Source organism: Capricornis sumatraensis, chromosome 19 (assembly GCF_032405125.1).
Source record: "Capricornis sumatraensis isolate serow.1 chromosome 19, serow.2, whole genome shotgun sequence".
In the NCBI taxonomy this organism is placed as follows: domain Eukaryota; kingdom Metazoa; phylum Chordata; class Mammalia; order Artiodactyla; family Bovidae; genus Capricornis; species Capricornis sumatraensis.
In genome coordinates this window covers 63,102,715-63,117,160 of record NC_091087.1, presented here as the reverse complement: position 1 = coordinate 63,117,160, position 14,446 = coordinate 63,102,715, and the positions used below count along the sequence as shown (strand labels likewise).

General features: G+C 50.6%; 1 protein-coding gene across 1 annotated transcript in view; it reads left to right on the top strand.

The window, feature by feature from the left end:
- Positions 1-14,446, top strand: part of CCDC88C (coiled-coil domain containing 88C) — a 143,478-nt gene that overhangs the window by 118,019 nt on the left and 11,013 nt on the right. Inside the window, exons 22-26 of the mRNA XM_068991108.1 lie at positions 112-298; positions 2,380-2,525; positions 5,186-5,275; positions 6,846-7,084; positions 12,387-12,575. Of these exons, the coding sequence (XP_068847209.1) occupies positions 112-298; positions 2,380-2,525; positions 5,186-5,275; positions 6,846-7,084; positions 12,387-12,575 (851 nt within the window). The remainder of the gene's footprint in view (positions 1-111; positions 299-2,379; positions 2,526-5,185; positions 5,276-6,845; positions 7,085-12,386; positions 12,576-14,446) is intronic.

Genomic DNA, 14,446 nt, shown 5'->3' with positions numbered 1-14,446 from the left:
CAGAGAGCTTGTGGTTTGGTCTAAGGTTGCACAGCTGGGACAAGGCCTGGGAGTGCTCTTCGGGCCTGAGCCCTGTGGTTCTCTGCGCAACCCCCCATCCCCCACCCCCAGGGTCAATTTCCTGCACCACCAGCTGAAGGGGGAGTACGAGGAACTGCACACCCACACCAAGGAGCTGAAGACCTCGCTGAACAGCTCACAGCTGGAGCTGAACCGCTGGCAGGCCCGGTTCGATAAACTGAAGGAGCAGCACCAGAACATGGACATCTCGCTTACCAAGCTGGACAACCACTGTGAGGTGAGGCCTGGGGCTGGGCGGCGGGGCCCCGGGACGCCAGAGCCAGTGCCCTGGGGTGACAGCCTTCCGGCTCAGCAGGGTCGAGATGGGTCCTCCTTGGCACATATGCTCTGAGGACGTGTGTAAAGGTGGTCCAGAGGCCGAGAGGAGGCCAGAGCTGTCTGGGTGGGGAATGGACTCCTCGACTGGTCAGGATGCATGCAGAAGCACCATTGTATCTGATCTTTGCCTTTTGCAAAGGGTCGGAGCAGGTGCAGCGATACAGCCGCGTGCTGTGTTCCTCATGCCCTCTTGGCTATGTCCATGGTGTTCTTCCATTTCTTTTCATGTAGTAGCTGCACTCTTCTAGAGAAATGTCACAGGTTTTTCTTGTTTTTTTTTCCTGTGCTGGGGTTTGTCTGCCTGGCTCCTGATCCCGGGGTGGTCAGGTTGGAGCTTACACACACATTCCCCCGGTTCTCAAAGGAGCAGAGCCCTGCCTTCTGGTGCACTCAGGTGGAAAGTACTGTGTTCAGCAGCAGACCTCTCCCCGGGCCAGTAAGACAGAGTAGACAGGGCAGGGAGGCGTGGCCGAGTCCCGCCCCAGCCCCAGGATGGCCAAGACAGCCAGGACCCCGGACACAGCTCTTCTTGCCCTTTGTTTGTTGAGAAACACTCCGGAGGGTCTTCTCCTTTGAGCTCGCGGTAGCCCCGCGGGACGTCGCAGCTGAGGAAGCAGAGGCCAGGGTGCCAAGACGCGCAAAGACACTCCGGGCTGGGACTGGGGCCTGTGGAGGAGGAGGGGGCCACAACACAGGCAGACACTGTCCCGGGGAGCCCCGCCACCACGGGCTGTGCTTCAGGGTCTCCATGGGGGCTTCAGGCCAGAGCCTGCTGCCACCCAGGCTGTCTGAAGCCAAAAAGCTGGTCGTCTTGCTGTACACCAACCATCATAGACATACTCTGGAGCAAGGGCTTGCCATCCTCAGCCCAAAACTCAAGTCCAGCCCCTAAACCTGTTCTATATGGCTGTGAACTCAGAATGATTTTTGCATTTTATAATGGTTGAGAAAGTAAAAAAAAAAAGATTTTTTTTGTGTGTGGCAAGTTCAAATGCTGTGACACTTAAATGTCTGTAAGTCAAGTTTTCTTGGAGGGCGGGCACACCTGTGCATGTAGGTCTTGTCTCGCCTGTTGCAACAGCAGAGTTGAGTGGTTGCAACAAAGACCACCATCTGGCCTGGAAAGCCTGAAATATTTGCTCCCTGGCTCTTTATAAGAGAAGTGTGCTGACCCTCAGCCAGAACGGAGTTGTCCCCTAGAAATAATGATGTGGCCACCAGAGGTAATTTAAAATCGTCAAGTTAGCCACATTTAAAAAGTGAAAGGAAGCAGGTGGGATTAATCCTAAGTAATATATTTTGTTCACACAGTATACCTAAAATATTATCATTTCCACATGTAACCGCAAAAAGATATCATTAATGAGATATTTCACATCCGGTTTTTAGTTAAGTCTTTAGGACCTGCTATATTCGCCCTGCTCATCTTGGCGAGGACTGGCTGTGTTGTTTTTGCTTTTTTTTCTGGCTACATTTTAAGTGCTCAGCAGCCACATGTTGCCCACAGCTGCCAGACAGGGCAGTGGCCCTTTCGGTCCTTTCAAATTATCAGGAGGTGGATAATACTGAGATGGGTGTCTGTCTTTTTTTTCTTTTGGCTGTGCTGGGTCTTCTCTGGTGCTCCGGCTTTTCTCTAGTTGCAGTGAGCAGGGGCCGCTCTCCACCTACGGTGCTCGGGCTTCTCACTGTGGTGGTCTCTCCTGCTGCGGAGCCCGGGCCCTAGGGCATGCTGGCTCAGTAGTTGCAGCTCCCGGGGTCTGAGTAGTTGCGACCCATGGGCTCAGTTGCTCCACGGCATGTGGGATCCTCCTGGACCGGGGATCTGCATTGGCAGGCGGACTCTTTACAACTGAGCCACCAGGGAGGCCCGAGATGGACGTCTTGGTGCACGTGGCATTTTCCTTCTTTCAGAAGCTGGACTCCCAGCAGCAGACTCACAGGGTTACACCGTTTTTAAGACACTGTTGATCTGTATTTCAGCTGCTGTCCCGACTCAAGGGGAACTTGGAAGAAGAAAACCATCACCTCTTGAGCCAAATCCAGCTGTTGAGCCAGCAGAACCAGATGCTTCTAGAACAGAACCTGGAGAACAAGGAGCAGTACCACGAAGAACAGAAGCAATACATGTAAGGGACCCGGGTGATGGGGCGCCTGTCGACACCAGGATCCTGGCTTCCCCGTGCTGAGCCAGAACAGCCCCGGGGCCTGTCAGTGTCCTGAGGGCAAGGGCAGGCCAGCTTACCAGCCTGTCCTCCTCCCTCTTGCCCTGGAGTGGTTCTGGGTTTCTGCAGGTAGTGGCAGTTGGCTTTCATTAGCTTTTTAAAGGCACTGCCCACCGCCAGAAGCTTCTTACTCTGCTTTTGGAATTAAATGCACTTCTAAAAATACAAGCGTGCCACTGAGGAGTAGCTCAGGGAAAGAATTCACATCGAAGGCTGAGCAGGGCTCTTTGTCACTCGTGTCTGTGTTTGATGAGCGTCTGGAGGGTTGGTGACCAGTGTGCCACGGTATTTATTTCTCCCGGCTTTACATGGGCCCTGTGAGGTGCACAGCAATCTGGTGAACGGGAACTGGTGGGACTGATGGAATATGGCTAGAGCTGTGTCCGTACCAGAGGTAGAGGAGCTTCAGGGAGATGCAGAAGGAGGAGATGGGGTTAGTGCTGCTGATGCAGGACGGGGACCAGCAGGGCAGATGGGGGGATGTGGAGGTGGAGCATGGCAGGGGCCTGGGTGCAGGGAACCTGGAGGAGCCCCAGCAGAGGAGGCGCCGATGCCTGGCTCACAAGTCGGGATACACCAGGAAGTGCCACAGGATGCTGGTCCAGCCAGACCTAGGAAGCTGTCAGAGATGAGCTCAAGAGGCTTGGTACTGAGATGTGGTACAGACGTGAAGTAACACAGGATGGGTCCATGGATTCAGGGGGTTTCCACCGCTCTGCTGTGGTTGGACCATCCTTGCCGTGGGCAGGAGCGCCTGGCCGACTTGGGGAAGGTAGGAGACGGTTGTAGAGGGGCATGGTCTCGTCCCAGCTCTCAAGTGTCCTGAGGCTTGTTTGTTACCCTCCCGGTTTCATCTCCACGTTCAGAGGTGGCTCACCACCTACCAGAAAATGCTTTGCATCAAAAACCACACCATAATTTTGGGAGTAGAAACAACCGTTGCCTGAAGTTGGCCCTCTGTAATCCAGTGGATGATAATCGCTGCAGACGCCGGGCAGGTGCTAACTGGAAGAGGAGGCGCCTGGACCCCAGGGGGATGGTTGGATGACAGTTCTGCATTAGAGAGTGTCTGCGGAGGGCCAGGGGTTGGCAGGCTTCCCAGAGGCTGCTTCGAGCAGAGCAGAGCACTGTTGCGGGGGCCGGGAGGGGCCTGGGCCTGCTCTCTGACTTTGCCTGCAGCTGTGGGGGGCGGGCCCAGCCACAGAAGCCCTCCAGGCTTAAGGCCACGCGGCAGGGCCGTGAGGACAGAGGAAGAGATCACAGGCATCGAGTCAAGGGGGCTGACTCAAACAGCCAGGGGTTGGGGGTTGGTGGTCAGGACCCAGTGGTTCCCGAAGCTGCCTCTCTTCATGAGGAGCTCCCTTTGTGGGGGAACGCTTGGGAAAGTCCCTGGTTTGGGTGGAAGCTTGGCAGTGCCTTGACAGAAAGAATCGTGAGCCATTGCCTCTGGCCCAGAAGCCTCATTTTCCAGTGAGAAAACCGAGGGTCCGAGCTGTGAAGAGACCACCCAGGAGGTGAGAGGCTGGAGGGGACAGGAGTCGGTGGCCCTGTGGGCAGTGCTGTATGGAGTCCGCCCACGGGGCTCCCTGAGATAAAAGCACACCCTGCGAATCAGGAAGGCCAGCGTCTCTCTCCCAGGAAGCAGAGGTGCTCTCTGGCAGCCCGAGGCTCAGGAGGTGTCTTTCTGGTCTTTTCTGCATTTTTGGAAATAGGAACTGGTTTCCAGCATGCATAAGCTGGGAGATTTTGCTTCACGATCTTGAGTTTCTGGCTTCTCTGGGAAATGAGAAGATCCACCCCATCCCCCGACCCAGGTCTGCGTTCATTCCTGCTGCTGCTGCTAAGTCGCTTCAGTCGTGTCCGACTCTGTGCGACCCCATAGATGGCAGGCCACCAGGCTCCCCCGTCCCTGGGATTCTCCAGGCAAGAACACTGGAGTGGGTTGCCATTGCCTTCTCCAGCATTCCTTCCTACATGGCAGCAATCCCAGGTGGCTCACCGTGCTTCAGGCCGCCCCGCCCTCCCTGGTCTTTCCAGGCTCACTGTGCTCCTCATCTTTTCTTTCTGGCCGCTGGAAGCTTTCAAGTTTGTTTCCACAAAAGTGTTATCAGAAACCCAACGTTGGAATGGGTCCGAGTCAGAGGTCTGCTTTTGCTAAGATGACTTTTTCCACCTTGATGCCCACCTAGCATCTGAGGGCACACTTCACCCCACCATCAAGGTCTGGTTGATATGCACGCCCAGGAGCTGGCCCTGAGTGTGACCCTGGGGTGTCCCATGTCCTGAATGACCAGGCTGGAAAGTCCTTGCTTCTGAGCTGGGTTTTCAGACGGTCAGGGGTTTGCTTCCTTGAGGTCACTCACAGCTGGATCCTGGGTGCTTGCAGGCTGCCTCAAGGCATTAGGACTTCCTGGGCCTGTATCCCGTGTTTCCATTCACATATTCCTGACTCAGTGCCCAGGGTGGCCCACATGACGTGTGCTGGGCCACGTCCCAGGCCGACCTGAGTGACTTCATTTGTCTGACTTAAACCTAACTTGATGGTCTGTCCCCTCTCTCCACAGAGACAAATTAAATGCGTTACGGAGACACAAGGAAAAGCTGGAAGAAAAAATCATGGATCAGTACAAATTCTATGATCCTGCTCCAAAGAAGTGAGTTGACTTAAGCTTCAGGGGCTGAAACACAGAACAGCCGGCATTCCTTGTTCACGCTCAGGGCGGAAACAGTAGCTGTCCAGGAGCAGCCCGGTCGTAGGGCCGGTGTCTTCCATGCTGGCAGGCCACCTCTGTGCACCTCCCTCCCACAGAGGGAAGAGTTTAGAATTTCTTTCAGCCCTGTGCTGGGTTGTAGGGCTGGCTCCGGCCCCCGAGGCTGCTGGCTTTGTCCATCAAGCACCGCTTCTCGGGGCCTGGGCTCCAGGAGTTGGGCCCTACAGATAGTCCTGGCCCAGCCCAGCCTTGACGTCAGAATCGCTGTGATCCCTAACGGCCTCTCTGTTAAAGTCACAGAAGCACAGAGGTTCAGAACCTCAGTCTCAGCGTTCCCGGTGGCAGATGGACACTGAGGCCCAGATGCAGAAGTGGAGCGAGTTGTGTAAACAGTTCAGTGCGGTTCAGCGCAGGAGGAGAATCCGGACGTGGTTCTCTTTTCGATACAGCAGAAGCCTTCTCTGTTTCCTGTTAGCTACAACTTTTATCACTTACTCATTATATTCCCTTTTTTTCATTCACACGGCCCGCTCTTCACTGCCCTCTGCCACCACGCCCAGACTCCTGGGTGCCGGGAGTGGTCAGGGAATGCCAGCTTATTGTTAACACTTCCTGTGAACCTTAGCAGGGAATGAGGAGAAATGTGAAGCTGAAAATGGCATTTTGGCAGAAAAATGGCCACCTGATAGATCAGATTAGCAGAGCACTTCTTTTATTTCACAGAGGTAATCAAGAGTTAATGAGCTGCTGCTGCTGCCAAGTCACTTCAGTCGTGTCTGACTCTATGTGACCCCATAGACGGCAGCCCACCAGGCTCCCTCGTCCCTGGGATTCTCCAGGCAAGAACACTGGAGTGGGTTGCCATTTCCTTCTCCAAGGTGGCTCAGTGGTAAAGAATCTGCCTGCCCATGCAGGAGATGGGGATTCGATCCCTGGTCAAGAAGATCCCCTGGAGAAGGAAATGGCAACCCACTCCAGTATTCTTACCTGGGAAATCCCATGGACAGAGGAGCCTGGCAGGGGCAGTCCGTGGGGCCACAAAGAGTTGGACACGACTTAGCGACTAAACGACTTCGCTTATGGTCCAGTGCCTTCCAATACAGGGGTTGTGGGTTCAGTCCCTGGTTGGGAAGCTAAGATCCTACATACCTCCTGGCCAAAAATCCAGAAAATAAACCACAGAAGCAATATTGCAACAAAGTCAAAGACTTTTTAAATGGTCCACATTAAAAAAAAAAAAAAGGGTTAATGGACGCACTTGAAGTTCTGTTTTTGCAAGAGAGTAGTGTGGATATCTGCACCCATACATGGTTCCGCCATCCCTGAGCTGTACCTGATTGAGAATTCCATTCTGTCTCCTGAGCCCCAAATACAGTGCCATTATTCTAAACCCGTTACTGGCCACCTTCCCAGGCTGGTGATGGGGACACCAGCCCATGTTAGGACACTGTACCCAGCAACCTGCTGGAGCAGGCGGTGAGGGTTGACTGTGTCCTAAAAATCTACTCATTAGGAAAAACCACTGGATTGGAGCCAAAGCCTTAGTCAAACTCATCAAACCAAAGAAAGAGGGTTCCAGAGAACGCTTGAAGTCAACCACAGACAGCCCTCCCCGGCAGCTGGAGTCCCCAGACCCGACCTTGCCATCTGCTTCTCAGCCGCTCAGATCTCAGCCCGAGAACCCCGAGTCCACCCCATCAGGCTCAAGCTGCCCAGAAGAACGTGACGCCCATAACGGGCCCCTGGGAAAAGGTAGGTATGCTGACCTGGCTGGAGGAGGTGGGCCTAAGGGACCCTCTCATTGGACGGGGTAGAGGGAGGTGGCTTGTAGATGTGCCCATGTGTGTGTAAGAGCCTGAAAGGGGTGTGTTAATAGCCAGGAAAGTATAAACCCATGTCAAATAAGAAGCGTCACTAATCCCGTAGATGATGAGAGGCACTCAAGCCAAAAGTGGCCCTACAGGCACCAGAAGCAAGCTCAGTAGCATAGGCTTGGAGGTTTCCTTGTGCAGGTTAGAAATTTAGAATAAGCTGTCTCTGTAGGGGCATCCCAGGCACATTTCGTGGGTAATAGGCACATATGAGATCTCAGCAAGTCCATGTGTGGTTTCAGTCTTTTCTTAACTTGGAAAGGCAGGCAGGTTTTCTTCTCAGCCTGACCTGGCCTTCAGTCCTGCCAGCCAGGGTGCTTGGCTTAATCTTTCCATGAAGACTGTCATGAGTTTGCCAGAGGTTCTGAAATGGACTTCTCGTTGAATATGCTTCATGTCATCAAATCTAAGAGGCTATCAATTATAAACTGCACAATTACTTTACCTACCACTGGCAATCCAATGATGCAGAACTTTACCACTTAGAACTTCTACCATGTTCTGGTTGACAAGCTCTTCTAAAGGACTTAATTAGATAGATTTTTGTTGTACACACATAAAAGGAAAATATAAACAAAATATATTGGTTGCGGCAGCAACAATTTTGTCACCGTTTCGTCTGGACCCCCCCCCAATGGTGACTCTAAGATACTGTGGGAGCTTCACCCTGATTTCAGTGATGTTAAGATTTGGGAGTGGAAGATGTACATCTTAGAACTGATTAAACACGGCAGTTACTTCAAACATTGTTCAGCTTCCAAATTTACTTTCAAATATCATTGCTCGGATTATTTATACCGAACCTACAGCCTGAGTAAATTTTTATGAAAGACACCAGGACTTTCTGAAGATCAGGCCTGTGCCTGAGACCCCCACGTTCTCAGGGGTAGGGGCTGACACTATAGCACTAACAGCCAGTGACAAGCCACCCTCTGCTGAGTGGGACATGCACAGGCCTTTCAGGAGGCCGCACTCACCACTTCAGGTACTGTCTTGTCACTTTCAAATGCACAGAAGCAAGTGCTTTCACACATTGTTTGGGGACTAATGTTTGCACTCCCATTCTTCGCAGGAGGTCAGATTATGTAAAAGGCTCTTGTTCAGGTCAGTGATGATGAAACTTAACGTTTGTTTTCATCTAGACGGGTTCTCTGGCCTCTAGTTTTCATATTGGCTATTTAATTATTTTGACATTCATCACCTCAACTTGTATTAAAGTTGGCTTAATGAGCTATACTGGAGCAGGTTGCCATTTCCTTCTCCAGGGGATCTTCCCCACCCAGGGACTGAACCCACATCTCCTGCATTGCAGGCAGATTCTTTACCACTGAGCCACCAGGGAAGTCCTCAGTTAACCATAATCAGCCCGATTGAGTCAGGGAAACGTTCATGGGAAAAAATTGCTTGTACCAATCCATGAGTGAGCAAGTCAGCGAATTTTATTAATAACAGCAGCCATTCACTGAATGCCTTTTTGGGGGCAGTCAGCACCTTTTTAATTTACTTTATCTCCCTCATTTAGTCCTAACTGCCCTGTGAGATAGACATGATTAATCGTCCCCTTTTCAGAGCTGAGAAAGCGAGGCTTAACAAGGTGAGACGCTTGCTGCTGTAATAAGTGACGGAGCTTAGATTTGAACACAGGCCTATTAACCCTGGAATCTGAGCTCTTCGCCACCAAGTGCACATTCTCCAGTGAAAGCTGATCAAACATGTTGCCTAACAGAGATGTTAGGCATCCCCCCAGCAGAGCTAAGGGCCCCAGTATCACATCAGTCCCTTACCTATGGTGTGAATATTGACCACCAGGTGGCGCTATGGAGGAAGAAACAATGGAGGTTCTGGTTCCAAATTTAATTCTAAGTCAGAAATTGGATGTATTGGTTATGTTTCTGTATGACCTGTTCAAAAAGTTAGACCAATTGTCTGCTCCAATAATTTTTATTTCTGATAAAAATTATAAATAATTTAAAAGTCATGTATTAGAAGAAAAAAAGTGAAGTCGCTCAGTCGTGTCCAATTCTTTGCGACCCCATGGACACCAGGCTCCTCCATCCATGGGATTTTCTAGGCAAGAGTACTGGAGAAAGGGTATAGTAATTCTTAGTGTTGAGGGCTTTGGAGTATGAAAAAGAGGTATTTCCATTATTTTTTTTAACTCATCCTGCCAAAAAAGGTTATTTCAGAAGTATAAGAATTATTGGTGAGTAATAGTCAGTAGACTGTTTCATTACAGCAGGCCAGAAAAGTGTTGTTTCCAAGGTCTTTGAACAGGAATGAGAGTAACACATGAGCCAAATTGTCAAGGAGTCAGTCATTAAAATGGATGAGTAAGAGAAGCTGGGTCCTAAATTAATGAACATTCTTATTTAATAATTTAACACATTGAAATTGAAAATCATCTAAGCCCTTGGCTCCTTGAGCAATATGTAATTCTCTTCACGTGCTGAGTAAAGTGTTGGCACTAAGATGCCGCTAAATTAATTGAATTGAGGCCGAGCATAAATGATTCACTGAGTCCTGATTCCAGTCTTGTCGTGGTTTTTGTTTCCATCTTTCCTGGGCTGGATTCTGATTTCCAAAGTACATTGAACTAATTTAGAGTTACGTGTTGTTATTCATTTCATTTATTTGTTGTTGTTTTTTTTTTTCTTTTTTCCTTCCTCTCTCGGGTTATCCTGGGGATAACGATTTAGCAACTCAGCGCAAAAAGAGTCCCTTTTTGAGAAGCAAAAGCAAGGACAAAGACAAGTCTCCAACGGCCCAGCCGGCTCTCTCTAAACGCCTGCGGTTCTGGTCTTCCTCTGACATCCCATCCTCTCCTAACGAGTCTCTCCCCTTTTCAGAAATTGGAGACTTCTAATCCTTTTCCTTTACCATGTGTCTTCATCGTGTATCCTCCTTCATTTCTGAAATTCAAACAAACGGAAAAAAAACAAAAAAACAAAAAAAGCAGTACCTAAAGGCCAGATGACCCCTAGCGGACCCCTCCTCCCAACCCCAATTCCAGGCCAGACTTTAAAGTAGCCAGCGTGGATTCTGATTCCAAAAGAGAAGATGAGTTGCCACACCCTCTGGACCGTTTCTGCAGCACAGCACAGTTGTAGGGGCGCCTCGGGACATCCGTGCCCAGGTCTTGGGGCCGGGATGTCCGTGCTGAGTAAGTCCAGTGGCCGTGTGCTTCGCGCCTGCAGGCTTTTTGTCAACGCTCAAGAATAAAGCAGAGCTGGTCAGTTGTCGCTATGCTTCCTAAAATATATGGCCTCTGTCAAGTGACTTTTTTTTTTTCTTTAAGGCTTATCTTGAAGCAGCTAAATTTAAAACCGCTGCCCTCTTCTCCTCTTTCTTTGTTAGCGCCCCGAATTGATGGCCTTTGCCAAATAGGGTCCTTTCTAGAGGTGTTGTATCTTTTGAAGGATTTACTGTGCTCCGTTCAAGCGTTTTGAATAATTGCATCGATGATGCCCAGCCAGAGGCCAGCCCAGAATGAAGCTTTATGACTGTGCTGTCGTTCCCTGAACATCTCGGGTGCTGAAGTTAAAGCCGCAGTGGGCAGAAAGAGCATCAGCAGGCCAGTCACGCCCAGAGCGGCAGAAAGGCTGGTCGAGACAGGCCTTTAGCTACTGCAGTTTCTTTCTGTCTTCAGTCATTCTTGATCCATCTTCATGATTTTTGCCACCTCTGTCCATCACCTGTGTGGTCACAGACATACTTCCCCTTGAACTGACCCACCATTTCCACTTAAATTTATCCTCAAAGGATAGATTATTACCTGTACTGTAAATGGAGAGCCAGTACCATTAAAAACAAGGTAACTATATAAAAAAATAAGTCCACACGTATTGAAATGCTGAAGTTGGCTGATGTGGTACCGACTTCCTCTCTCGCTCGCCGCCTTGGGAACCCTGGACTGCTGTGGTCCCGGCCCCCCATCCTCTGAGCTTGCTGCTGGGGCGGTGCTGTTTCTCTGCTGTTTGTGCTAACTGTTTGGTCATCTCCACCTCCTCGCCACCCGCTCCTCCTCTTAACTTCACCTGTTGGATGTCTGCCCCATGCATCCCACCAGACTTGAATCTTGCTTCTCATCAAGGTTATCTTTCAGAATCCAAATTCTACCTTGATTTCAAGTCATGATAAGATGTAGGCGATTAAAACTTCACCGTGAATCCAGACTTGGAGTGGCCGAGGGGCCGGCAGGGTCAGGTCCATGGAAGAGGGGAGGGGAGGGGCCAGAGAGCCCAACAGTGGGCAAGGCTCTGGGTCTGCAGCCTTGGCGTGCCTGGAGTGAGACGCCATGGGAGACAGCATGGTCCTAATGCTCACAGGAACTCCAGCTGCGTTCATTTCTGTCTCGTATTTGGAGAGCCCATCCCTTTTCTTACTATGAGATAGGTGGAGGGTTGGGTTGTATAAAAATGTTTTTAAATAGGATTTTACTTAACTTTGACAAGAGTATATCTTCATGGTAGAAAACTTTGAGATTGCAGAAAAGCATAAGACAGAAGATAAAAATCCTTCTGGTAGTCTCACCATGCAAACATCAAAGATCTCTTAAATTATTTTTAAGGTGACAACAAACTTTTTCCTGAGTTTATAAGTGAAGCCAGTTGGCAAGATGCACATCCTGGACCTTCAGAGCCTCAGGTCGCAGTGATCCTGAGCAGACATCTACCAGAATCTTTTTTATTTTAATTTCAGATTCAATTTTTACTGGAGAATAGTTGCTTTACAATGTATTAGTTTCTACCATACAGCAAAGTGAATTAGCTGTACGTATACACATATCCCCTCTTTTTTGGACTTTCTTCTGCCATTGCATCAGGGATTTGTATGATGCGCTGTGCTAGGTGGCAGGCGTGCCCTGTAATTAATATGTTGGACTTCTACCAACAGTTTCTTTGTTCTCCTGAGTTTTCCCTTTATTGTCTCCCAGCCAAAATTCCAGGGCTTGCAGTATGGCCCATCAGTGGAGCTGGGGTCTCTGATACAGGCCTGTAGCCAGGGCCCTCCTGTTTAAACCACAGCCCAGATGCTCAGAGGTGGGGCGTGGGTAGGGGGCAACTCAGCTTTTCGTCCCTGTGGTCTGTGTGCCCTGCTGCCCTTGCTTCTAGGCCTCCGTGTGGTCGCCCAGCCTGAGCCCAGGATTCTGCTGCCCCGTCTCTCAATGTCCTTTTCTGCCCCAGGCCCTGGGGACCTAAAGCCAAAGCGAGGGTCCCCGCACCGAGGCAGCCTGGACCACAAGGACGCCTCTGCTGACCCAGCCGTGAAGCCCTGGCCCCTGGAGCTGGGCCCCCGGCCCTGTTCGACCTCAGCCATCACTACAACCCCTTCCAGCTCCAGCTCCATCTCCCGGCACCCAGGCCGCACCAAAGGTGAGTCATGGGCCTCTCCAGAAACAAGAGGGCTGAGCATCTGGGGTTCAGGGTCCTTCCTAAAGACCCCAGGCTCTCAATGGGAGAAAAGGTCCCAGGCTGAGAGGTAGTAAGCAGGGTGGTTAAGTTGTGGGCAGGCTCTGGCATCATCCAGACATGAGTTCAGACTTCAGCCCCTCCTGCTAGCTGGGTGGGTGACTCTGGACAGATAAGAAGCCTGATCCCAAGCCACTGGAGCGGAAGCCCCGGGACCCACTCCCACCACCACCATGCAGAACTTGGTGGCACCAAGTAGATCTAGAAGGGAGGTAAGCCAGCATCTGGGCTAAAAGGAGGCGTCCTCTCCAGCCCACCTTAGTAGAAGTCTGGAGGTTCCTTCTCTGTGGAGGATATACAAGAGGGTCTCTGAACCGGAGGTGGGTTGACAGTGGAAGGCAAGTTTCCCAACTGAAAAACTAGGGGGTTGTAGGGAAGGATTTACAAACTGATGGTCTCCCAGGTTGCCAGTAGCTATGTGTGTTCACACCTTTAGACATGAGATTAAAATATTGTCCCAGTCATCTGATCAACTTAAGATCCCAGCTGAATGTCTCCATCAGATCTTGCCGGGTGAAGCCCAGCGACACCTCTAGAGCCTCTAGTAGCAGAGACCAAAACCAGTGTGAGAGGCAACAGTGAGACATCATGGGAGTAAACAGACATAAGCACGGAGATGGAAGCTTTACAGTGCCCGTCATTAATGTAGTCAGAGATGAGCAAAGCTGTTGCACCCATGAAACAAGAATAGGGTGCTAAGAGGGGGGAAGTACTGGGAAATTTAAGATACCCAAACAGAGAGGAACAGATAAAGCTTAAAACCAAAAAAGACCTTCCGCTGATAATTTAAAAATAGGAGATATCCAAAGAAACAGCTCAAAGGACTGGAAGTAATTGCCTCTGAGGTGTCAGAAGTTGGAAAACTATAAGTGGTTGTTATTTTTCACGGTAATAGCACCCACTCTGCTCTTAAAACCAGGGGCTTACACAACCTTGGTTTGACAAGCAAAGACAGACAGGGTCCCTGCCCTTGTCCCGGTTGCTTATAAGTAGGAAGCCCCCCACGGGAGAAGGTGAGTGGGGTGGACACAGGAGAGGTGGGCAGCCTCTCCCCACTGCTGGCAGTCACTTACTGTTGGGCATCAGTGGAGCTGTGCCGTGAGTTATCTGGGCGAGCCATGCCCTGAGCCCGCGTGGCAAGGGTGTCGGTTTTCCACAGCCATCAGTCCCCCCTGGTTTCTGGAGCTCTGGGGTGCAGAGGCCCTGCCTGGTCCTGGGGAAGAGCTGGGAACACCATCTCCCCTCAGGGTTTTGGGGGTCTCTGTGGTTCAAGATCCAGCCCTCTGGGCTGACCCACAGGCTCTCTCAGCCTGCATCCCATCGGAGCCCAAGCCTGGAATCATCCTGGAATCTCACTGGCCTGCAGAGCGAGCGCAAGGGCCTGTCACCAATGGTGGCCCCGGACTGCCCTCAGCAATTCCTTGGCAGCCTGGCTCTCACATTCTGGGCAGTCACTGCGGATGGCCGTGTAGCCATCATCAAAGTGGAAACTGCCCTCCCCCCACCCCCTGGGACCAGGATTTCTTTAAGTAAATCTAGTTCCTTTTTAGAGTAGAGTTTAATACAAGATCTGGGCATGACAGAGTTCTCATTGCTTCTGCACCCTTTCAGTAAAGAAATTCTTTTTTTCCAGTTCTATTTTAGTCTTACAGGGGTTTGTTTTCGCTTCGATTTCATGTGTGTGTCCTTTTCTTACACAGACGTCTTCTCTCTCAAAACATTTACTTACATTTCCTGAAAATATGCAGTAATGGTTAAAACTTTTAATACTGATA